The 26300-nt window shown below is 46.1% G+C and overlaps 1 protein-coding gene across 1 annotated transcript in view; it reads left to right on the forward strand.

The window, feature by feature from the left end:
• The first annotated feature begins 8717 nt into the window (after positions 1-8717).
• Positions 8718-26300, forward strand: part of LOC119969680 (src-like-adapter 2) — a 31218-nt gene continuing 13635 nt past the window's right edge. Inside the window, exons 1-5 of the mRNA XM_038803639.1 lie at positions 8718-9000; positions 19380-19505; positions 21114-21216; positions 22957-23043; positions 24137-24240. Of these exons, the coding sequence (XP_038659567.1) occupies positions 19427-19505; positions 21114-21216; positions 22957-23043; positions 24137-24240 (373 nt within the window). The 5' untranslated portion in view covers positions 8718-9000; positions 19380-19426. The remainder of the gene's footprint in view (positions 9001-19379; positions 19506-21113; positions 21217-22956; positions 23044-24136; positions 24241-26300) is intronic.

Here is a 26300-nt window from a genome sequence, read left to right on the forward strand (position 1 = left end):
ACCCCATAGCAACTAAATACATAAATACTTAACTACATACTTAAATAACAAAATAATTAAATAGCTATCAACTAACAATGTGCTTAACCATCACCCTCCATCAAACAGTATAAATAACCACAGATAACCATAACCAGAGAAGGAAGAAAAAAACAAAAAAAAAGGGACCAAACACCCGAAGAAAAAGGGGTAAAAAGGGTAAATGACTAAGGGAAGTTGGAAACGGGAAGAAACACACCATAAGAAGAAAACGACCCGCAATAGAAATTTCAACAGTTCAAATATACAGAACCACCAAACAACTCGAAACCTTCAAGATATTCAAAAAGTCAAACGTTCAAGAAAAGCCAAACAATCCAAGAAACTGTTACCCAGCTCCGACCTGGCCTGAAAAGATAAGGGCCACTTGCTCAATCAAGAGTACCCAGGCGGCTACGACCGCCGGTGCTCCCAGGTTTTAGTTCACGTCCAGCTTTTCTTCTTGTACAAAGGTCCAGGCCTCCTCTGGGGACTCAAAATAATGATGTTGGTCCTTGTAGGTGACCCACAAGCGCGCCGGCTGCAGCATTCCAAATTTGATCCTCTTCGCGTGTAGCACCGCCTTCGTCCGGTTGTACCGGGCCCGCCGCTTTGCCACCTCCGCACTCCAGTCCTGGTACACCCTTACCGTCGAGTTCTGCCACTTACTGCTTTTCTCCCTTTTTGCCCACCTCAGGACTTTCTCCCGATCACATAGCCGCTGGAACCGCACCAGCACCGCCCTCGGGGCTCGTTTGCCCTAGGCCTCCTGGCCATGACCCGGTATGCCTCTTCCAGCTCCAGGGGCGCAGGACCGGCCCCTTCCCCCATCAGGGAGCTCAGCATCTCCGCAACATATCTCGGGAGATCCGACCCCTCCAGGCCTTCTTCTAGGCCCAGGATCCTCAAATTTTTCCTCCTCATCCGAGTGTCCAGCTCCTCGAAACGGCTCTGCCACTTCAGGTGGAGTGCCTCGTGCACCTCCACCTTTGCCCCGAGGACCGTGGCCTCCTCCTCCCTCGCGGTCATCTCCTGCTGCAGCTCTCTGATCGACGCCTCTTGGGTCGCCTGGGCTCCCACCAACCTGGTGGTCGTCGCGTTCATGGACTCTAAGAGCTCCACTTTCAGCTCAGTGAAAAAACGGAGGAGAGCGGCCTGCTGCTCCTCCGCCCATTTCCTCCATTCCTCCGGTGCGCCGCCGGCCGCCATTTTGATTTTCTTCCCCCGCTTTTTGTGGGGAGCTGCTGCCACTTTTCTTGCCGCTCCACTCCGAGTACCGACCATAAAATCGGTCTAGTTCTCCTCAGGGGACCTTCCCCCACCGGGATTCGTCTTTTCAGCACCGTTGGGGCCCTCCAAATGGCCCGAAGACACCTTTGTCGCAGGAGCTTCCAAATGTGCGGCTCAGCTAGTCATAGCCGCAACCGGAAGTCCAACTTTTCTGAATCTTGTATCATTGATAAGCATGTCAATAGATTTACGAAAGTACTGGCAGCGGCATCATCAAAACGTCCAAATATAGTTGTTGCTGCATTGGATTTTCCTGACCATCTGGTCTCACCAATTAGCTTTAATCGTTTCATGTTTTCTTGTCCTAGATGTTTTCCAACAACTTCTATCCATACAGCCATTCTCTTGTATGATGCTTTCACAAAAGTTGCTATATTCTGGAGCAAATTGAAAAAAGAAACTGCAGGCACACAACATTTTGTTGTTTCAGTTATCACCAAATTCAAGACATGGACATAGCACCATATATGAACATGTTGATCAGCCACATCAGCAATTTTACTTTGTAAACCATTATACTGGCCATGGTAGCTTGCAGCGCCATCTGTGCTATCAGATAAACATTTTTGGGGGTCAATTTTAAGATGCTGACGGGCAGCACGGTGGCACAGTGGTTAGCATTGTTGCCTACGGCGCTGAGGACCCGGGTTCGAATCCCGGCCCTGGGTCACTGTCCGTGTGGAGTTTGCACATTCTCCCCGTGTCTGCGTGGGTTTCGCCCCCACAACCCAAAAGATGTGCAGGATAGGTGGATTGGCCACACTAAATTGCCCCTTAATTGGAAAAAATAATTGGGTACGCTAAATTGATAAAAAAAAAAAAAAAAAAAATTTTTAAGATGCTGTAATGTTTCAATCAATAGATCAAAAAGTTTCCTGTCCTGTACCATCATTACTTGGCACAACTGAAAGTAGTCGCTCACAGATAATACCTTTAAGCACATACCGAATAATAATGCTAAACTGATCGATGGATGAATTATCTTGTGTTGAATCAACCTGAATAGAATAATATTTTGCTTGAGAAACTTCATGACTAATTCTTTCTTGTATCATATTCTTCATAATTTTGGTTAGCATGTTTATAGTTGTTTTACTCAGGTATGTAACAAGTCCACCACGGCCTTTCCTTTGAGCCTTTCCTTGTTGCTCTAATCGTTTGATTCTTTGTTTAGACTTGTTTTGCACTGCAGAAACGTGAGCTGCCATAATGGGGTCATATTTTGCCATCAACTGCACCGTAGCTAAAAAATTGCCATGATTCAGAACCTCATTATCTAGAGTGTAGGCCGATTCATTTCTGTGACCTCGAAAAGGAAGTGTTTGCTTGCCTAACATCTTTATGATGTCTATAATCCTCATGACAATACTTCTCTGCTTCAATACTTCTTCTTTCCTTTTAATTAGTGATGCTGCAAAAAATTTATCTAAGGTGCCATCATTAACCACACTGATATATTGCTGAGCATTTCTGACATGTGTTGTTGTCGATTCATGTAAAGTCAAGCTCTGGCTAATACGCCTAGTCACTAAAGCCACGTACAAAGGGTGATGGATTACAAGTGTTGGGAAACTCAAAGGCTAAGCAGTATGAACAATATAAGCATCTATTTTCTTTGTTATATGTTAGCCATTTTCTTGGGACTGAGTCATTCATAATTTTCCTCTCATACAAACGAGCATCAAATGGCAGATCATCAAGTGGCTGAAGTGGATGTTCAGCAAAAAACTGTTTTAGCTTTGCTCGTGATGGATATTGGAAGATTCCAGTAATTGATCTTTCATTTTCTTGTGTAGGTTCATTTACAGGATGTGCTTCAGAAACCAAGTCATTTATGCTTGAAGGAATATCTGATTCCCTGTCACTAGTTGAAGCTATGTGTTCAGATGTTGCAACTACAGGCAGTACAGATACCGGAACAAGGAAGTCAGAAGAAATATTGGGCCTGGGTTAATTAGTAATGGAAGCACTTGTATTTGTCTCTACATTCAAAGTAGCTCTTCTCTGTTCTTGTAACTCGCATGTCATTGCATCATCACCATGAGCATTGTTTCTTGCTTCTTGATTATTTGTTGCAGAACTGGATATTGATGTGGATTGTGCTTGTGGTATTATAAACTCTGTAATAGGCCTGTATCGCTTGGCTGATTCCTTCCTTTCTGCTTCTTTTTGTTCTTTGCGTTTTAGTGACCCAGATTTATGCTTTTTCTTTTCCATGCTGGTAGGGGTAATATTCCTGAAATAAAAACTTAATTAAAAATAGCCCACATTGGGAAAAATGAATATTGATGATTGCAAGAATAACTTGAAGGAACGCCAGATAAACCCCTACTTGATAAAAAATATAAAATAACTTACTTACACTTCAATAGGCTATGTTCATTAGTCAATACTACTGTGGCCTATGCAGCTTCAGAAGAGGAGACAATCCACTGTCCAGTGTTCACACCAGCAAGCAACTGAGACAACTGTTGAAACTTAGAAGTTTGGTCCGACTATAGTAAGACATTAAGAATGGTCCCACAACCAAAGTTAACATGTCCAGTTTGATACCAGTGTAGTGTTACAAGTCGCAACCCTTTGAGTTTACCACTTCAATATCTTTGACCTCATGATTCACGGTCAAAGGTACCGCTTCTCCTTTTCGGTGACCTCACGACCCTATGTACTGCTTGATATCCTTTCAAGTTGCCGACCATCTCAAATCACGAACAGTAACTTTATCTTTAAATTCACACATCTTGCTGACCCGGGTGAACCAGACCCCCCCCCCCCCCCCCCCCCACTCCTTTTCACATCCGTTTAACACTGCTTCGTTCCTTCATACACTGAGTGATTATTTGTTTGTTTCTTTATTGCATTTTTATTTGGTATTGCTCTTTTTAAAAACAATTATATTTTATTAAGTTAGAATACAAATCTCAGGAAAGAAGTTGGAGATTTATTTATCTAATTAATTATAATTTTTAAGGGCCCTTCAGAGATTCACGGGCCCCTTCTTGGCTCTCCGGGCCCCGGACCGATGTACCGGCTGAACCAAGACTACTGCTTGATATCCTTTGAAGTTGCCGACCATCTCAAATCACGAATTGTAACTTTATCTTTAAATTCACACACTCTTGCTGAAAACATGGAATTTCCTTAATTATGCCCGACCCGGGCCCCCCTATTCCACATCCTTCCACTACGTCCCCTGCTTTGTTCCTTTTCATGCACTGCTTATTCGTGTCCTGTTCTCTTTTTTTTCTTATTCCTTTTTATTACTAAAACAGTTGTCTGTGTTTGTTTCTTTATTGCATTTTTATTTGATATAGGGTGCCCACTTCATCAGGGGCCCACTTGCCATCGGGCAAGCTGACACACTGGCCAGTCCGCTACTGGTTGACCCTATGGAGTGCTTCGCTCCAGATTCCCCACCCTACCTCAATCCCCAGGTCCTCCTCGCATTTCTTTCTTGTTGCGTCCAGTACGGTGTCGACCCTTTCTACCAGTCGGTCATACATGTCGCTACAGTTCCCTTTATCTAGGATACTTGCATCCAGTAGGTCTTCCAGTAGTGTCTGTCGTGGCGGTTGTGGGTACGTCCTTGTCTCCTTTCGTAAGACGTTTTTGAGCTGCAGATACCGTAGCTCGTGCCCCCTGGCTAGCCGAAATTTTTCACCGATACTTCTATGAGGCAAACGTCTCAGCCTTATCTTTTGCGCTTATCAGCAAATAGGGATATTTGTGATGCCTCCTCCTCCTCCAGTGAGTTGTTTAATTGACCTCCGCCATTCACAGTTGGATGTGGAATATGAACTGCAGAGCTCAGATCGGATCCATGGGCTGTGGGATCACTTAGCTCCGTCTATCCCTTGCTGCTTATTCTGTTTGCCACACAAGTAGTTCTGTGTTGCAACTTCCCCAGGTTGACACCTCATTATTAGGTACTGATGTCCTCCAGCTAGAGTACATTATGCACCCTTACCCACCCTCAGTCCTTCCTCTAAGTAGTTTATAACATAGATGAGTACTGATTCATCAGCTGAAGAGGGATGATGTCTGGTTAATCAGCAGGAGGTTTCCTGGCCCATGTCTGACCTGATGCCATGAGACTTCATGGGGTCCAGAGTCGATGATGCGGACTGTATACCACTGTGCCGTCACCTCTGTTGTGCCTGTCCTGTCAGTGGGACAGGTCATACCCAGGGTTGGTGATAGTGCTGTCTGGGACATTTTCTGTACGGTGTGATTCTGTCTGTGCTTGACATATGTTTTGGATCCGTTGGAGAGTATGGGAAGGATTATGGGCCTGTTGGAGAGGTTTGGAGGGCTCTCGGGATACAAGCTGAATGTAGGGAAAAGAGAGGTATTCCCGGTGAATGAGCTGGCACAGCGGGCTAATGTAGGGGGGATGTCATTTACAGTAGTGAGGGATAAGTTTAAGTACATGGGGATTCAGGTAGTGATGGAATGGACGGGGCTCCATAAGTGGAACTTAACGAAACTGGTGGAGGAGGCCAAGGAGGATCTTAAGAGGTGGGACACACTGCACTTAACGTTGGCAGGGAGGGTCCAAGTGGTGAAAATGAATATTCTGCTGAGGTTCTTGTTTATCTTTCAGGCTCTCCTGATTTTTATACAAAAGGCCTTTTTTCGGAAAGTGGACACAATCATCTCTGACTTTGTATGGGCGGGGAAGGTGCCGAGGGTGGGGAGGACCCTGCTACAGAGGCAGAGGCAGCAGGAGGGGTTGGCGTTGCCAAACTTGCTTCATTATTATTGGACGGCGAATGTGGACAAGGTGCGGCGGTGGTGGGAAGGAGAAGGGGTAGAGTGGGTTAGGATGGAGGAGGAATCTTGTAAGGGGTCTAGTTTGAGGGCTATGGTGACGGCAGCGTTGCCAATGGCTCCGAGTAGGTATTCAGGGAGCCCAGTGGTGCAGTCCACGGTGACGATATGGAATCAGCTGAGGAGGCATTTTAGCGTGGAAGGGCTGTGCGAGAATCATGGGTTTGAGCCGGGGGCGATGGATAGTGTATACAGGAGATGGAGGGAAGTGGGGCTGGTCAAGGTGAGGGATTTGTATTTGGAGGAAGGGTTCGCCAGTCTGGAGGAGCTAAGGGAGAGGGTAGAGCTGCCGAGGGGTAGTGAGTTCTTGTATCTACAGGTTAGGGACTTTGCACGAATGGTCTGGAAGGGGTTCCCTAGATTGCCGGGATGCACCCTGCTGGAGCGACTGCTGATTCCGGATGTGGAAGGGGAAGCAAGAATTAGGGATATATATAAGTGGCTGGGGGAGCAGGGAGGCGAGCGGGTGGTGAAGATCAAGGAGAAATGGGAAGCGGAATGGAGATGAATTGGGGAGTATGGAGTGAGGCACTGCGAAGGGTAAACGGGACCTCCTCCTGTGCAAGGATGAGCCTGATACAGTTTAAGGTGGTGCACAGGGTGCATATGACTCGGGCGAGAATGAGTGGGTTCTTTCAAGGGGTAGCAGATGAGTGTGTGAGGTGTGGGCGGGGCCAGAGAATCACACGCACATGTTTTGGGGTTGTGAAAAATTGGGACGATTCTGGGCGGGAGTGTTCGGGGTCTTAGCCAGGATAGTGGAGGAGGGAGTGGACCCGGACCCTTTGGTGGCGATATTTGGGGTTTCAGCGAAGCCGGAGCTCATGGAGAGGAGGAAGGCCGATGTCTTGGCCTTCGCCTCTCTGATTGCACGGCGACAAATTTTGCTGGAGTGGCGGTCGGCATCGCCACCGGGGGTAGCAGCATGGTTGGGTGACCTGTATGACTTCCTGTGGTTAGAGAAGATAAAGTATGAGTTAAGGGGCTCAGCAGGGGAGTTCGAGAAAAGGTGGGGGATGTTTGTGACCGTGTTTGAGGAGCTGTTCATCGCAGGGGGGTGGGTGATGGGGAGGGGGGGGGGGGAGGTGAAAAAGGAGAAACACCTGTGCAAACTGTATAGTTGATTGTTGGGAAGAATGATTCCCGGGGTGTTTATTTGCTGTAACCTACTTTGATAGAAGTTTGAATAAAATCTGTTTAAACAAAAAAAATATAGACAAATTCAATGATGCAAGATGATACTTTCATCTATAAATGTGGTTGTGGAATCCACCTGTTCACTCACCTGATGAAGGAGCTGCGCTCGGAAAGCTAGTGATTCTAAGCAAAGCGGTTGGGCTTTAACCTGGTGTTGTCAGACCTCTTAGGGGGCTGTTAGGTAGAGGATTTCAGGATTTTTACCCAGCAACAATGAAGTTATAGCAATATGAAGGAACCCTTCTCCATGTCTTTGCTGCCTCTAGATTTGAGGCTTTCTCTCCTAGCCGTCTTCCACGCTTCCTAGCTGCACTCCCATCCTCCATAAACTAACTTCAGCTCACCCAAACCTCTGCTGTTCTAACTCGTGCTAAGTTTCATTCACCCCTCCCCCTGTGCCCACTGACCTACAGTGTCTCCCAGTTAAGCAGAACCCTGACTTTAAAATCTTCATGATTGTTTGCGAATCCCTTCATTACCTCACCCCTGCTTATCTCGTCCTACAATCCTCATCTGCCCTCCTCCAATTCTTGCGTATCCTAGATTTTCTCTATTGTACCATTAATAGTTGTGTCTTCATCTGCCAAGACCCTAAGCTGCTGGCCTAAACCTCGGTGCTTCCCTTTTTCCCTTTCACCTTTAAGATGCTTTATAAAACCCACTTCTTTGATCCGGTTTATGGTCATCAACCTTAATATTCCTAAGTATGGCTGGATGTCAATTTCCTTTGAATAATTGTGAACGGCATTAAAGATATCATAGAAATCCAGGGTACTTAGGGGTGGTGGTGTTCTTGAGCATCTGCTGCTCTTGTCATTACAGGTGGTGGAGATCATGGGTTTTTAATGGTGAATTAAGGAATGATGAATTGCTGCATTGTACCCGATACTGCAACAATGAAAATCGCTTATTGTCGCGAGTAGGCTTCAATGAAGTTACTGTGAAAAGCCCCTAGTCGCCACATTCCGGCGCCTGTTCAGGAGGGGGGGGGGGGGGGGGGGGCTGGTACAGGAATTGAACCGTGCTGCTGGCCTGCCTTGGTCTGCTTTAAAAGCCAGCGATTTAGCACAGTGAGTTAAACCAGCCATTCAGAGAATTGGAGGGAAAAATATGCCTTAATGTAAAATATTAAATCCCTCCCACAATATACTCAATTGCGTCATTCAAACTGTTAATGATAACTAAAGGTGGCTTGTGGCAAGCAATAAACAACCATTAAACAGCCAGCAAATGTTATTGTGCAAAACACAAGCGTAAACAGGAACCATTTATTGGACACGCTGAAGGTTGAACGTCACAGGAAACTATAACAAAGAACGAGATGTCAGGCACATGCCAGTCATATAAATGCTGGCTCTCTAACCCGGCACGTCATCATACAGCACTGCACACTCTGGAGACACCCCCAGCAGCAACAGCTGCATACTGACTCATTCTCCCTTAACTATTCGCTGAACACACTCTTCGCACGGTCACAACGAAGGCTGTCTTAAGATTCAGGAATACATCAACGTCCTGCCTTCATCACCCCAGGAGGCGGTTTATTGGATTAACTAGATTGTTGGACCTTGTTTGCTCCGGCTGGTGACACGGGTGAAATCTTTGGGAGAAAATTATCCGGTAGAGAAGAGATCACTTGCCTCCGGGAAGTGGAGAGACAATGCTGTAAGTATCAGACATTCCATATTTTACCTGGAACAAGAATGAAACGGAAGGCGGAGGTGTAGAAAATAAGTCAAGTTCTCTTTTAATTTATGCGTCTCTGATATCAAAGCGTCTTTTAGCTTTGCTATAAGTTTTTGTCTATCGGCCTGAGGGCATAGCTTAGTGATAAAAACTGGACAAGCAGGGCCGAAGGGCCTGGTTCCATGCTGTAAACATCTACGACTCTATGACTCTATGTGAGTGATGGCGGAATCCATTTCACACATTCCCCTCCCAGTTTAGATGTAGTGTACTTAGACCCAGGGCAAAGCCCTCCTCTACTCTGCCCCGACGGTGTGCTCAGCCCTAACTCTATGTAAAACAGTTTGTGTGCTTGCATGAGGTTTCCAGAGAGCATTGGTGGGGAAGTGGTGCCGACCAAGGGGAAACAGATTCTCTTCATGCCATACTGGTCATTGCCCAAAGTTACATAATTGAGCAAAGATGTGCTTTACTGCTGGGCATTGAGTTTTGTGACAGCCTCACACAAAGTTGTTACAGTGTGGGGTAGAGTGCTTGAATTTAGTGGTGCCCAAGTTTTAAGCTCTCCACTATTTCAGTATGGTTGACAACAACTCACACTTTTATGGTTCGCGCAAGATATAAAATCGTCCACCATGATGTACAGTTCTGGCTCACATGGGTTAGAGTGCCTCGAACCGAACTCAACTATACTTTACAACTTCCAGTTATCGCAAGGCAAGTGGTTAAGACTAAGTTAGAGAGTTCCAGAAGAGCCTCCTCACACCTCTTACAGAATGAGGAGGAGGGTGTTGTTTTCTGTTTTGTTGGTCGCTGAGAGTCGAGTTGGGCGGCACGGTAGCACAGCGGCTAGCACTGTTGCTTCACAGCGCCAGGAACCCGGGTTCGATTCCCGGCTTGGGTCAATGTCTGTGCGGGGTCTGCACGTTCTCCGCCTGCCTGCGTGGGTTTCCTCCGGTTGCTCCGGTTTCCTCCCACAAGTCCAAAGATGTGCCGGTTAGGTGGCAAGGCCATGCTAAATTGCCCTTAGTGTCCAAAAAGGTTAGGTGGGTTTACAGGGATAAGGTGGCGGTGCAGGCTTAAGTAGAGTGCTCTTTCCAAGGGCTGGTGCAGACTCGATGGGCCGAATGGCCTCCTTCTGCACTGTGAATTCTATGATTCACTTTTGGAATCTGCTAACATAAATATTGAGAAACCTGGATAGAGTCCAGCAGACGGAGAGATCAACAGGACCAAGCTGTTGCACAAGGTGCATTTCTTTAAAATAAACTTTACTTAGGCTTCAGCACGTGAAATGGAAACAGAACAGAGCAGAGCACTTTGAGAGAATATTTTCGGAACTGCTGCAAAAATACATTTGGAACCCAGTGTTCTGCTTCATTCCCTCCAGGCTAATCAATCAAAAACCTTAACTCGGTCAACATTATCCTAAATTCCAATTAATGAACATATCAGAAACGCGGGCAATTTTGGAATATCCTGGAAACGCTGTATCTGGAAAAGTAACATTTTCCTTCAGCACTCAAAGGGTTAACCTGTCCACTTAGCGGCAGGAGGACCAACTCAGAAAGACAAGGTGAAGTCTTAGGTGCCAACTAATTGGGGCTATGGCTCTTTGTTATCCAAGTACATCATTGCTAAGGTACATTTATACTAGCGCCGAGGTTTGAAAGCCCATGGCACAATTTGAATAAGAGAAAGACTGTTCTCTCAAACTCTCCGCCACTGAAACGAGCTCCGAATCACCCCACTTTGGTCCCCTGAACTACATCCTGTATTACTTCCTTCTTCATTCAGCTAAAAACATACTTGTCAAATATGCTCCCGTGTACACGGTTCTCCTCCAGAATGTCAGTGGGTGAAGGACAGAACTGGAGCCAATCTTTACACATTTTTATATTTATTCACAGAGCTGCACATTACCAGCGTACACCTCCTAACCCCACAACCACTGCCTTAGTCTGTGTTTAATTATAGGGACTCCAGTGAATCCCTAATTAAGCCTACGACTTGCATACAATGAAACACAATTAATATTCAATCGACACACATTTCAGGAATTTATCCTCCTCTTTTCTATTTAGCTATTTTCTCAGTTGTCTCTCATCATCTCTACTCTTGCTTCCTTCTGTAATTGGTCTCCAAATCTGCACCCTCTGCCCCCCCCCCCCCCCCCTCCCCATCACCACCACCAATTTCAGTAAGTGCAGACTGGTGTTATGTTTCATAAAGGGTGATTGCACTGTCTTTACTCCTGCTGCACTTGTCTGGTATTCTGAAGATGAGAATTGGGTTTTTCCATCACTGTTCTTCTTCTCTCATCCTGAAATCCTGTTGTTGCTCTGGATTTGCGTCCGCTCGTTCATGCCAATCTCTGGTAGCCCAGAATTTGTTGACATTCTGCAATTTCTTGACAAAGTACCTAGACTGTTTTTTTTGGGGGGGGGGGGGGGGGGGGGTGAGAGATAAGGACATTTTTTTTGAACAGAACAAGTTATTGAGATCTGGACTGCATTGCTTGAAGGGCAGGAGCAGATTTAGTGGCAGCTTCCTATGGGGAATTAGGCAGCCATTTGAAGAGGAGACATACGCAAGTCTATGGCAGATAGAGCAAGGTAGTGGGGCTATTTGGATAGTTCTTTCAAAGAGCTGACACAGATACAATGGGCTGAATGGCCTCCTTCTTTGCAGTAGAATTCGTAGAAAGTTTGACAGCAAAAGGAAAGACTTGATTCATGTCTTTTCGTCACACAATCGCCCCCATTTTCTATTTATCAATACTTAAAACAATTCGACATGGGAACCAACATTTGCCAAGTCGATGTTGCTGTCTTTACTTTTCAGTTGTGTCAGGTATATTTCATTGTGAAATGGATATTTGAACGTCTGTGTTGTAAATTCGCGTCATTTTTTAGTTTGCTGCTACAGGTACCTAAGCATTGACATACAAACATGACTTGCCAACATTTTCCCTTTACGTGTGCCCTGCAGTAACTCTGCTACTGCCTCAACCATAAACGTACAGAGCCTTCCCTGACCTGATTACGGTACAAACAAATTTGCACTTCAAGTTGCAGCATTACGATTTCTCTTTGTTTCAAGGCTCCTTTGTTGAATCAGACCAGAATGGTGGCTGTAAGGTAGAGAGAGCTACATTATAGTGTCAGCTGCACTCCCCTTTAGCAGGGCATCAAGCCTGCTTTTAATGCCAGGAGGTTAAGACTGAGGGGTTTCGATGCGTGGGTTTGCTGATGCAAGTGAGGGGTGGGGGAGACCCTCACATAAGCTGAGACCAGAGTTTATTCACCTGGTTGCCAATGTTGCATCTGCCTGAGCTGATCAGGCAGCTCACTGCGGTTGGAAACTTGGTTTGGGTTGTACAATAAGCTGTGGTTAGGTACATCCTCCCAATCATATTTTGAGCTTACTCAGAAAGACTGAGGGAAGGGAGAGAAAAAGAAAGTCTCTTTTCTACTCAAAGTGCTCTTATCACTGTGCATCGGCTGATTTTTTTTTCTCTCAACTCCTAAACAATAAGTTTTCGATGAGAATTTGATGGTAACCGCCAAATTGTTCGGATTCTCACCCGATTAGCTGCTTATATATTTTCTTTACTTGCCATGACGAATCTGGAATAATTGAACGACACAGAATGGACAGCCAAGAAACAGGTCATTCCGTTCAACTTGTCTACATCAGTGATTATGCTCCACATGAGTCCCTTCCTATCTGAGGTAATCCAACCTTATCAGCATAATCCATTCTTCCTCTTGCACCTATCCGGTTTCCATTGTGATGGTAGATGCTGTTTGATTTGACTGTTCCACGTGGTGGCAGGTACCACATTCTAATCAAGCTCTGGGTAAAGACTTCTCTCCTGAATTCTCGACTGGACGTATTAGTGACTATGTTATATCCATAACTATCAAGTGTGGGATTCTCCCCACTTAGAAAAATGTCGCCAGGGTGACATTGAATGATATTTCAATTTCTAGCCCATGACATCCCTCTCTCGTCTTCTCCTGCGCCCAACCCACCAAGGAAAGCCCTCTGCTCGGTTCGCAGGCTATGGCTGAGACCGATGAAGCTGTAATTAGTGCATTGTGATTGGCCTTGATATCTGGTGGCGGTGGCGGTGGTGAAGGGTTGGGTGAGGGGTGGGGGTGGGGGTGGGGGGTGTACTGTGTCAGGAGGGTAGGAATCAGCCATGGCCTTTGTTCCTCTGATCCATGCTGGAAAGTGCCAACTTTAAGGATCTCAATTCAGATTGGTGTCCCCCAGCATTCTGCTCAAGAATTCAGATAGCCTTTCAGGACTTCTCCTATTTAGTTTACGCATAGTGAATGGCCCTTTAGGAACCTGAAGGTTCACCACATGGTCCTAATGGATCAGAATTTAAAGTTGTGTGTTAACTGGTCTATGATGATGATGAATCCCTCACCCATTCCTTTTGTTACCTCTAGACTTGAGCATTCCAATGCACTCCTGGTGGGTCTTCCACATGTAAACTGGAGTTCATCCTGTGTCCTTATTCGCTCCAAATCCTGTTCAAGCATTATCCCTCTGCTCATTGACCTATGTTCGGCCAACCAAAATTTGGATTTTAAAATTCCCATCTTTGATTTCAAATCCTTCCGTGGCCTTACTCCTCCCTACTTCGATCTTCTCCTCCAACCCCACAACTTTCTGAGATATGTGCATACCTCTAATTCTGGACTTTCAGCATCTTTAGTTGCCTCGGTTCCCAAACTCTGGAATATCCTTCCTGCCCCCTCCCCCCGCCTCTCTAACTCTCTCATCTGCCTTAAGCCGGCACATTTAAAAAAATTTTTTTTAAATAAATTTAGATTACCCAATTATTTTTTCTATTAAGGGGCAATTTAGCATGGCCAATCCACCTACTCTGCACATTTTTGGGTTGTGGGGGCGAAACCCACGCAGACACGGGGAGAATGTACAAACTCCACACGGACAGTGACCCAGAGCCGGGATCGAACCTGGGACCTCAGCGCCGTGAGGCGGTTGTGCTAACCACTAGGCCACCGTGCTGCCCCTAGCCGCACATTTTTAAAAATTACCTCATTGGCCAAGCTTTTGGTCACCTGACCTAATATTTCTCAGAGTCATATTTTATTTTGCAATGTTTTATTTTGTTTTGTGAAGTATTTTCAGATGCTTTATTACATTAATGTATCTAGATAAATGTGTGATTGCAGAAACCCAATCATATCCACATTGGCTTAATATATGACTCAATTTTGAAGTATTGTATCCACCATTTTGCTCTCTTTGCTATTATATATTTAAAACATGCAGATTAAGTATTAATTATTGCTCAGTTAATGTTCCAGACTGCAATCCTTTATGGGGGTATGTCATATTACCGGCAGGCTTCAGTCCTGTTTTCACGCTCCCCCTCATTCTGTACTTCACTTGTTGCCGACATACACGTCTGTACCTATCAGCCTTCTGTCTATGTCAGTCCGTAAATGGGTGTCTAACACATGCCAGTCTGTGCTGTGTGTGCCTCCGTGCGTGTGTGTGTGTGTGTGGAGCAATGTGCTTGCCTGCACATGGGCACACATCTTTTATGCATGGCGTCTCTATATGTACCTTGAGCAGTCCTTAATTGTGCAACAGTTTACTTGTGAGAGTGTGCAACCGCTCAATTTTTATTTGTATCTACTCTGTGACTGTTGGTCCACCGTGCTCGGGACTGGCTTCATGTCGTTTGCAAGTCGTTTCATAACATTGAAGAGAGGCAGAGCACTCTTCGCCCAGCACTAGAGAGAACTTGCATTTCCACTGCACATTTCACAACTTCTAAAAAGACTTTACAACCAATCTGTTTCTTGAATTATAATCGTGGTTGCAAGGTGGGGAACAGGGCAGCCAATTTGTACACAGCACGATCGCACAAACACCACGCGATAATAATCCGATAAACTATTTTATATTGATGTTGGTTGAGGGGTGAATATTGACCAAGAGACTGGGGGCAACACCCCTCCTATTTTAACCCCTCGGAATCTTTTATGTCTGGGTGAGAGAACCCTCACCTGCAAGATGGAAATTCTGACAATGTAGTTCTCCCTGCACTGTCCTGAACTGCGTATGTCTGAGGCAGATCCAACATAACAGCATTTCAGCACACGTAATTTTCAAAATAATTTAAGGACAAAACAACTGAAATTGCAAATTAACCGTACCTACAGAAAGCAGCATACAAGCAACCTCTTACTTCGCCCTTACTAAGATTTGCATTGTTGCTTCACATGTTCTTATGATTCCGATGTAATTTTAAGACAGCTAATTTTTTTTATTTGTTCATGGGACACTGGCGTCGCTGGCTGTGCCAGCATTTATTGCCCATCATTAATTGCCCTTGAGAGGGCAGTTAAGAGTCAACCACATTGCTGTAGGTCTAGAGTTACATGTAGGCCAGACCAGGTAAAGACGGCAGATTTCCTTCCCTAAAGTGCATTAATGAACCAGATGGGTTTTTACGACAATCAACAATGGTCAGCGCTGGACTTTTAATTCCAGATATTTTATAGAGTTTAAATTCCATCATCTGCCGTGGTGGGAATTGAACCCAGGTCCCCAGATCATTATCCTGGGTTTCTGGATTGCTAGTCCAGTGGCAATACCACTATGCCACCGGCTCCCCGTAATGGCCATGGATTTCTAAATCTGTCAGCTGGCAGGATGAGCTGCCACACTGTTACAAGAAGTTTTTGCGTAGTTCAGACGAAGAAAAGATGTAAAGTGCAAGAAATGGAAAACCACACACACACACTAGTCAAACACGTGACCCTAGTGTTTGGTGTGGGCCAATGCAGCCGAGTTTCCAGGGATAGCTGATGCATCGCTGTGCATGATGCTGTGTATTGGCACAAGCTAGAACAAAATTGCAGAAGGGTAGATTTGTGCGTTGGTAAATCTCCTTTGGCACTCCTCAGGGGTACGTAAGTGGACAGGCTGCTTCACCAATGAAGTGGGTGCAATCTATTACTCTGCTACTGCCATTGTGTTTTAAAGCGACCATTTTCTTTGAAGCCTCAAAATCTAATTTCTTTAAGAAGGACACTTTAAAGTCCATTGGAGGTGGAGTTAATAAGGAAAACCACCTGGCTCCATGTCACAATGACCTAGCCTTAAAATGAATGCCTTTCTTATTCCCATTGCTATTGGTGCTTTGAAGGGCTGGATTCTCCGCCCCGCTACGCCACTTTTCAGCATCGAACCGCCGGCGGGATTCCCCGTTACGCCGGCCGGTCAATGGGGTTTCCCGTTGTGGGGCAGCCCCACGCCGTCGGGAAACCCCCGGGCTGCCGGCAAAACGGAGAATCACGCCAGCGGAGAATCCCGCCCAAAATATTAGAAATTTTTTTTTATTTTTTTTAATAAACAATTTTATTGAGGTAGCTTTTGACTTTATAAACAGTTACAGACATCATCAGAAAGGAAACAAAAAAGGCAAAAATGTGCAAACATCCACGTACTTTCAATACTTCCATCGTACCGTATTGCACAAGCCCGCTCCCCTCCCACCCGTACTACCCGCCATATTTTCCCTCCTACTCTACTCTACCAGAAATTTATTTTTAAGGGGTCTGTGGGATTTGAGAACTGCTGGCATATCCAGCGTCAATTGCCCTCGAGCAGATGGTGGTGAGCCACCTGCTTGAACTGTTTGATGTCCATGTGGTGTAGGCACCCACAGTTTCTGCAGCGGTTTGATACAACGGATTGGCTTGCTGGCCCATTTCAGAAGGCAGAGAAGAGTCAACAGCATTGCTGTGGCTCTGGAGTTAGGTACCAGACAAGGTAAGGGCAGCACACGCCCTCCGCCAACGGGCATGAATGAACCAGGTGGATTTTTATTACCGATCAGGAATTTTCATGATCGTTTTTACAAACGTACGAATTAGGTGAAGCAGAAGGCCTGTAAACCACTCGGAATCTGCTCCGTCATTCAATAATGTCATGTCGCTTCTGATTTTAACCTCAACTTCACATTCCCACCTCCCCCCATAACCTTTACCCCACTTGCTCACCATGAATCGATCTCGCTCTGCCTTAAAGATATTCAAAGCCACTGCCCTGGCCACCTTTTGAGGAAGAGAATTACTAAGTCTCACAGCCCTCTGAGAGTGAAAGCTTTTCCTCACCTCTACCTTCAATGGGCGACTGCTTACTTTTAAACAGTATCCACTAGTTCTAGATTCTCCCACAAGAGGAAACATCCTCTCCACATGCACCCTGTCAATACCCCTCAGGATCTTGTGTGTTTCAATCAAGTCGCCTCTTACTCTACCAAACTCCAGCGGGTGCCTGTCCAACCTTTCCTCATAAGACTACCCGCCCATTCCAGGTATTAATCTGGTAAACCTTCTCTGTAATATTTTAATGAGAATAGCAATTTGTTCTGGATTTATTAATTTAATTGTATTGTATTTAAATGTCCCTGGCTGCCGAGACCCAGAGCAGTGTCTGGGCCTCTGGATTACTAGTCCTGTAATGTTACCATGATGCTTTGCACGTTCTCCCCGTGTCTGCGTGGGTTTCGCCCCCACAACCCAAAAATGTGCAGAGTAGGTGGATTGGCCACGCTAAATTGCCCCTTAATTGGAAAAAAAAAAAAATAATTGGCTAATCTAAATTTAAAAAAAAAAAAAAAAAAAAAAAATGTTACCATGATGCTATTGTCCCCCTAGAATCTGTAGATGGGTATGTATCCAAATTTATGGGCAGCATGGTGGCCAAGTGGTTAGCACAACCGCCTCACAGCGCTGAGGTCCCAGGTTCGATCCCGGCTCTGGGTCACTGTCTGTGTGGAGTTTGCACATTCTCCCCGTGTCTGCGTGGGTTTCGCCCCCACAACCCAAAAATGTGCAGAGTAGATGGATTGGCCACGCTAAATTGCCCCTTAATTGGAAAAAATAATTGGGTAATCTAAATTTATAAAAAAAATAAAAAATAAAAAATAAATAAAAAAATAAAAAAAATGTATCCAAATTTAACTTCATACATTTGTGGCGGATTTTACAGGCTGTTCACATCGATGGGACATTCCGGTCCCATCGATTCCGGGGCGCCCGGCGACGAAGGGCGCTGGCGTGGGGTCCCCGCCGCCGATAAACATGTGGCGGGTTGGCTGGTAAATCCCTCCCATAGCGTGTTTATAGGCTGCAAATGTAGCTAAATGTTTCCTCTCCGCTCGCAAATTAAACTCCCCATGTCTCACCCCACAACCCAAAGATGTGCAGGGTAGGTGGATTGGCCAAGTTATACCTAATTGGGGAAAAAAAATAATTGGGCACCTTAATTTGCTTTTAATTGAACAGTCAGTCAGTTTTAGAATCAAAGATATCAACGGAATTAGGTGAACGGGTTTGCGAGTGAATTTAATACCACTAGGAGAAAGATGAAAGAGAAAAAGAGACAGCTTAGACTCATGGAGCTGGTAGGCAGTAGGAATGAGGTTTGTATAAAACCGGCAAATGAGTTCATGGCAAGATGTTAAAATCAATATTTCACCGAATATTTGTCTTGGATCCTTTCCAGAGACTATTCGGAGAAAGACTCCTGCGTGTTCTCTCCAGCTAAATAGTAACTCACAACAGGACAGCACTTTGAGGCTTTCAAACAAATGAGTGGCACCAAGGGAAAACAGAGAATGGGGGACTTTGTCAATCAGATATCACGGTGACTTACTGCCGCTCTTTTACTTGTTTGGGATGCTTCAAGTTGCATTGCTCTCATACTTAACACGGTATCACCTACGGACCAGATGTATGGGTGAGTGCGTAACTATGTGAATGAGCTTGTGTGATATATAGAAATAAGCCGCATTCTTGGTGCACCATGAAGGATTGCTAAACTCTGCAAACAAATATCGCCGGCTATATCAGGGAAAACAGCTCAAAGACCAGTGGCCTTCTCCTGGTTGTCCCATCATAAAATATATCAGGATGTTCAGCTCTCCGCTTATGTTTCTAGTCAATGATAATCCCCAGGATACTGATGGCGGGGTAACTGAACAACTGAGTAAGGGCAAAAGGCTTTTGTTTTAGTTAGGGGATCAGGATCGGCACAGGACTGGAGGGCCGAAGGGTCTGTTCCTGTGCTGTACTTTTCTTTGTTCTTTGATGGTTGAATGGCAAAGGTGGAGAATATTAGAACCTGGTCACTGTTCTGGAATAGTGTTGGGAGATGGATATGTGAGAGGGGGTGGGGTCGACATCAGGACCCACCCTGTGTGCACTGACTGACCGGGCTCACGCGTGCGCATTCTACGTGGATCTTTCTCACTGAACCACAAGCTCTCATCTGCTTTTCCTTCGTCCTCACAGCCTCTCCTATCCAACACATTGAAAACCAGTTCGCCGGTCTGAAAGTTATGGGCAGCCGACCAAGCAAGTCCCGCCGTCAAACCATGACCGTGATCCCATCAGATCCAGTCAACCAGCTCGCGACAGGTGAGGTGTACTATTTGTTGGCAGAGGAAGGATGGGGATGGGAGGGAGGGGAAGGGTGGGAGAGAGAGAGAGGAGGAAGGGTGGGGGGAGGGAGGATGCCCCCTCCTGACCACTGTTGTGTTACCTTTGCAGGGAGATCGTACATAGAATTGGAACACAGATGCAGGCCGTTTATAGCAGGGTGGTCTGTAGGCAGGATAGAATGGAGAAGTACGGCTCTGGTCCGGAATAATGGCATGACTGTGAGCTGCCAACAACAAGAGCGTTGCCATCGGATTTTCCAGCTCCACATTTCAGCTCGCGCCCTGTTGCTCAGATCTGAAACATCGCTGATACGGTTATCAATCACCTCTTAGCCAGATATGAGACCTGTGCCAGAAGCCCTAAAACACGCTTAACCTCAACTATCAGATATTAACAAGTCAATGGAAAAAGCTGACGCGAATCTTATTTTTTAAAATAATAGTGTGTGGCAGCTAGTTCTTGAAATTTTCCATCACGCTCCAGTGAACGAGCAAGCATTCCCGTCTAGTAAAGGCAGCGTGAGCCTAGTCCCTTTCATTTGTCATGCAAAATGGTCGTTTCTTAAGGTGGATGGTTCGAACACACTAGTGAACCATGCACAAACTATGTCAAGTTGATAAAGTTGTTTAAAAAAAAAGCATACGGCTTGTTAAAATTATAAATGCCTCGATAAAATATTTTCTGAAAGAAAAGCACACGGCTTTATGGATATAGGCTTCACGAACAGAAATGTTGTTAGCGTTTCTGAGTCATTGGTGAGGCCTCAGTTGGAGCCCTGCGTCCAATTCTCTGCATCATGCTGTGGAACGGATGTCAAGGCCCTGGAGGAAAACACATCTAGATTTACTGGTAGGCAAGTTGGGATTGCTGTCCTGAGAGTGAGAAGGTTATGGAGATATTTAATGGAGGCGTTTAAAATTGTGAGGGGTTTTTGAAACAGTTGTGAGGGAGAAACAGCTTCCACTGTGTGGTGATATGATTTGCATAACTGTCTGCCATTGGTGCAGAACACCGGCTTACCATTGGCCCTGGTCGGTCATGTGCCTCTCGACCGATTGGTTGAGACCAGTCATGTGACAGCTCTCCGATTGGTCGAGAGGCTGAGTTAACCACGCCTCCATACCGAGGGATAAATAGTCGGAACGCCAGGCGGTCGTCCATTTTATTGTAGACAACCGCAGGGCTAAGTTCTAGCTTATTAAAGCCTAACTTTTGTGTAGCAACTAGTCTCTCGTGCAATTGGTGGCCCATCACACTGGCAGGCAGGCAGGCTGATAACCATAGATCACAGGGTTGAGGCGCTTGGCACAAAAAAAAAGAGGGAGAGATGAAGAGAATACATTTTTTTACACAAGGTTACTGTGGTCTGGAATGCACAACGGCAGCGGCAGCTGGAAAATTTCACAAGCGAATCAGATTTTTTAAAAATTGCAAGGTTACGCTGGACGAATTGAATAACTCATTCTAAGATCTGATATTGGCACTGTGGGATGAATGGCCGCCTTCCAGTGGTTAACACCTTTCGACAAATCCTGACTTTGTTAAGGTTTCTAATGTTTTCAAAAATATGTTTTCTTTTTCTAGATATCAGCAAAGTTATGCTGGTGGTGGCACTGTACAATTACCCGTCGTCGTCTGATTCTGAGCCGGTTATTAGTGTGGGCGAGAGGCTGAGTGTTATTAGCGAGTAAGTGTCACTACATGTGAATCTACGACGGACCTGCTTTTAACGTCGGGTGCAGCTTGAGAACGTAGCCGAGTCGTTTCGTTGATCGGTTTTCCGGTGCCGTGTAAAATCCCAAAAGTCTGGCCTCCAACCAGAGAGAATCATTTTTTAAAATAACTTTAGAGTACCCAATTACTAGTTTTTCCAATTAAGGGGCAATTTTAGCGTGGCCAATCCACCTAACCTGCACATCTTTGGGTTGTGGGGTGAAACGCACGCAGACACGGGGAGAATGTGCAAACTCCACACGGACAGTGACCCGGGGCCGGGATTCAAACCCGGGTCCTCAGCGCCGCAGCCCCAGTGCTAACCACTGCGCCACATGCCGTCCTACCAGAGACAATCATGAAACCTACAAGGGCCGGTCACCAATAAAAATTGTGGTGTAAACATCAAAGGCGACCCCCCCCCCCTTTCTCGTTCCTGTCTACGGCAGTATCTACAGTAATTAATCCATCTAGGAATTTTGCCAAACTGACCTTCCTGGACCTCATTGGATTGAGGAACGCTGCATGGGTTATTAGCAGCAATCATACTTACCACCATCAAGGATGTCTTGAACTATCCTGGGGAAATACCTTGGGGGCATTTCTGTGCAAGGCTATTTGACTAACGGTTGAGAATAATCCAGTCGGGGTGATAATAAATAATCTGTTTGCTTTACAATTGACCTGGGGATGTTGGTGTGCCACAATAATGGGTGCATACAGCGACCGGTGGCGGGAGCTTAGGGACGGGGCTCTTGGGGTGAAAGGTCATGTGACAACACCTCCAGAAATGCCCACGACCAGAGTTGGCAACAAGGCCTCAATGTATTCCACTGTTGGCTATTTTGAGTGATACCATTCATTTAGGGGTTCATTTAGGACCCAATCCTGGCCGGCTTTTATCTGTCCGATTCAGTGAGTCCCACCGGTTAGGCCTCCGCCCCACAGCAGGGGAGCTCAGGCCCTCGGGGGAGTGGGGGGGGGGTCAATTGGGTCATCCCGCTGGGTCGGGCGAGGATCATCACGGATATAAATGATGAATGCACTCTTTATTGACAATAAAAATGCATGGGGTGAAATACAAACACTGGTTGAAAATTCACAACCAGACAAGCAATTCTGACTGGAATTGGGCTGCACGGTAACACAGTGGTTAGCACTGTTGCTTCACAGCACCAGGGTCCCAGCTTGGGTCACTGTCTGTGCGGAGTCTGCACGCTCTCCCCGTGTCTACGTGGGTTTCCTCCGGGTGCTCCGGTTTCCTCCCACAAGTCCCGAAAGATGTGCTGTTAGGTGAATTGGACATTCTGAATTCTCCCACAGTGTACCCGAACAGGCGCCGGAGTGTGGTGACTAGGGGCTTTTCATAGTAACTTCATTGCAGTGTTAATGTAAACCTACTTGTGACACTAATAAAGATTATTATATTTGCATAACCAGAATGACTCCTTTTAGTATTTTGAATTTATCAAAATCCAGCTTCTGGCTACAGGGAGTGCGGCCTTGAGCATTTTTATTAAATCTATGCAAGGTGCGATTTTAGTAAATTGCTTACAGAGGTTTCCGCTGTTGGCTGTGGAAAATGAGCAGTGCTGACACTGGGGAAATCTGTAGCTGAAAAAAGTTTTGAACTGCCGCTTCCAAAAAAAAACAGGCTTGATTAAAACGCGAGTGTGCTTTCCTTTGAATGATTTTCCTTTCCGTTAAATTGTAGGGAAGGTGATTGGTGGAAAGTAATGTCCATGGCAACTGGCAAAGAATGTCACATCCCTTGCAACTATGTGGCAAAGGTGTATCACAGGTAAAGATGATTCCTCACCTTTCGTATATCCTAGGCTGCAATTATATTTCTACTTCTGCTGTGGCAATAAGCAGTTCCTGGATGAAAGTTTCCGTTTCCACTTTCCACTGGTGGTTGTGTAGGAGAGAAAGTCATGGCCTTTCGAGGCCTTATTCCATTTTCCACCGCAGCATCCAGTGTTCAGCCTTCTTCTTTGTTTCCTCAAACTTTCACTTTCGAAATGTCAGTCTTGGCTCAATGGGTACTTCTCTCATCCCCAAAGCTGATAAGGGGTTGTGTCCGTGATCCAAGACAGGGGAGTGGGCCTGTAATGTTGGCTGACACCCCGTGCTACGCTGAGCGAGCGTTGCGGGGTTGGGCGCGCTGGCTTTTCGGCTAAGGAAATGTTTTCCGATTAAGGGACAATTTTGGCGTGGCCAACCCACCCACCCTGCTCATCTTTTTGGGTTGTGGGGGTGAGACCCACGCAGACACTGGGAGAACGTGCAAACCCCACGTGGACAGTGACCCGGGGCCGGGATCGAACCCGGGTCCTCGGCGCCGTGAGGCAGCAGTGCTAACCACTGCGTCACCGTGCTGCCCGAATAAGAAGTAAAGCTGAAGCCCTGTCGACCCTCCCATTGTGGACGTACACACATTTATGGGACTGCAGAGCAAGGGAATTCTCCCTGGGGTCCTGACCAGCCGTTGGCTTGCAACCAACAACACCAAAAACAGATGATCTGGTCATTACCACACTGCGCAAATTGGCTGCTGCTATTCTTCACCAGGGTGACTAAGCTTCACGAGAGTTTAGGTCACTTTAAAGCACATCATGAAAGGCACTATATGAATGCCTGTCTTGCTATGTTAACACCTACTCGCTCGGTCCCTTCTCATGCTGTTTGGGCACACCAGGGCATTTCCTCGTGGGTGCTAACACATCAGGCTTTTGGTGTCGTGCAGCGTCACCATCGCGTACGGGTCCCAGGAAATTACAGAGTTGGTGAGGACTGAATTAAACTGACCGTCTGCTCTTTGCGCCACCTCACTTTCGTTGTTCTTTCTTCCTCCCCCTCCCCTGCCCGCACCTACCTCCCCCACCCACCCACAGGTGGCTGTTTGAAGGCATCAGCAGAGAGAAAGCGGAGGAACTGCTTCTGCTGCCCAGCAACCGATCAGGAGCCTTCATGATCAGAGAAAGTCAGACCAGAAAAGGTAAAGCAACGGGGGGAAAAAAATTCATGTCCATTCGAGTCGGGTGCGATCTTCAATTCCTTTAAATGTTAAATTAGGCAGAACGTAAGACACAGGAAATAGGGGGAGTTGGTCATACAGCCTTTCGAATCTGCTATGCCTCCCACTAAAACCCATGGCCGATCCTTGAGTGCAACTCTATTTGCCTACCTTATCGCTAAGAGACTGTTTCTGTTGGTCGGGGAATCTAAAACACAGCGGCTCCCTCTCAGGGTAAGGGGGCTGATCATCGAAGCGCTAAGATGAGGAGAAATCAAGAGATGGGAAGAGATTGCTTCACTCAAAAGGGTTGTGAATCTTTGGAATTCTCTACCCCCAGAGAGGTCTGAATGCTCCGTTGCTGAATACATTGAAGGCTGGGATGGACAGATATTTGGTGAGTTGAGGGATAGGGGGAGCAGGTGGGAAAATGGAGTCAAAGCACAAGGTTGGCCATGACTGTATGGAATGGCGGAGTAGGATCGACAGGCCATGCTTCCTGCGTCCCACTCTCAGGGGCATGGAGAGATGGCAGGTCCCAATCCTACCTCAACAGGAATGTTTCTGTTTCTGTTTGAGAGTTTTGGAATGGGAATTATTCTGAATAACACACGCTAGTCACTGGAGCTAACTGGAACCCATGGCACGTGGAAATATTAAAACTAAATTAAGACAAAAGATGTAAATGGCAACAAGGTTGTGAGTGTTTATTATCAAGACAGAAGTCTCATACTTGCGTAGTAAAGCAGAATGGTAGAGGTATAAATGTGGTGTCACTGATGTCTTGAAGATTGCAATCTGTAAAGCAAAACTCTCGAACAGAAACGAGTGGGGTGGGTGGGGGGGGGGGAATTAATTATTTTATGTCAGGTATGAAAGATTTGCAAAATGACTGCGAGAGAAACATTTTCAAAGGCTATTTATTTATCCCTCGCTTATGTTTACTACCAATTTTAAAAAACCCTACGCAACAAACAAATCAGATGGCAGCACAGTGGTGCAGTGGGTTAGCCCTGCTGCCTCACGGCGCCGAGATCCCAGGTTCGATCCCGGCTCTGGGTCACTGTCCGTGTGGAGTTTGCACATTCTCCCCGTGTTTGCGTGGGTTTCACCCCCACAGCCCAAAAGATGTGCAGGGTAGGTGGATTGGCCACGCTAAATTGCCCCTTAATTGGAAAAAAATGAATTGGGAACTCTAAGTTTATAAAAACAAACAAATCAGACCCAGAAATCAGACCATAAGGTAAAAGTGAACAAATATTATCATGACATCTGTAAAATATTAAAACCCACTAATTAAAAATATCGCTGTTTGATTATTCTCTGCTCCTAGAATTTCTTGCAAGTTATCCCCAAGGCTTTAATATTCTTCTACATTTTCTCGATGCTTCAAAATCCGTCATTGAATTGATCAGTGAGGCCTTGGTAGTAATGAGATTGTCAGCTGGTGTTCAGTTGGTAGAACCCTTGGGTGGGATTCTCCGCTCCCCCAGCCGCATGTTTCTTGGCAGAGCGCTATTCACTGATGGCGAGATTCTCTCTTCCAGCCACTGGTCAATGGGATTTCCCATTGGAAACCCAAGGGTGGGGGGGTGCAGTGCCGACGTGACCAGGCAAACCCAAAGGCTGGAGGATTCTGGCCCTCGACTTTGTGCCAGAAGATGGTGAGCTTCAATTTTTACTATCAGGATTTGAGCAGATCTGTCAGACCCGTTCCAGTGCTTGGCGGATAACTGCACCGTCACACATTTAGGGCTGGATTCTCCGTCGGCGGGATGCTCCGTTTCGCCGGCAGCGCACTCACGCCGTCGGAGTTTCCCGGCAGCGTGAGGCTGCCCACAATGGGAAACCCCATTGGCCGGATGCCGGGACGGAGAAACCCGCTGCCCGGCACGCCGGAATAGAAAACAGCTGCGGCGGGGCAGAAAATGAAATGAAATGAAAATCGCTTTATTGTCACGAGTAGGCTTCAATGAAGTTACTGTGAAAAGCCCCTAGTCACCACATTCCGCCGCCTGTCCGGGGAGGCTGGTACGGGAATC

This window comes from Scyliorhinus canicula, chromosome 7, assembly GCF_902713615.1.
Source record: "Scyliorhinus canicula chromosome 7, sScyCan1.1, whole genome shotgun sequence".
NCBI lineage: Eukaryota > Metazoa > Chordata > Chondrichthyes > Carcharhiniformes > Scyliorhinidae > Scyliorhinus > Scyliorhinus canicula.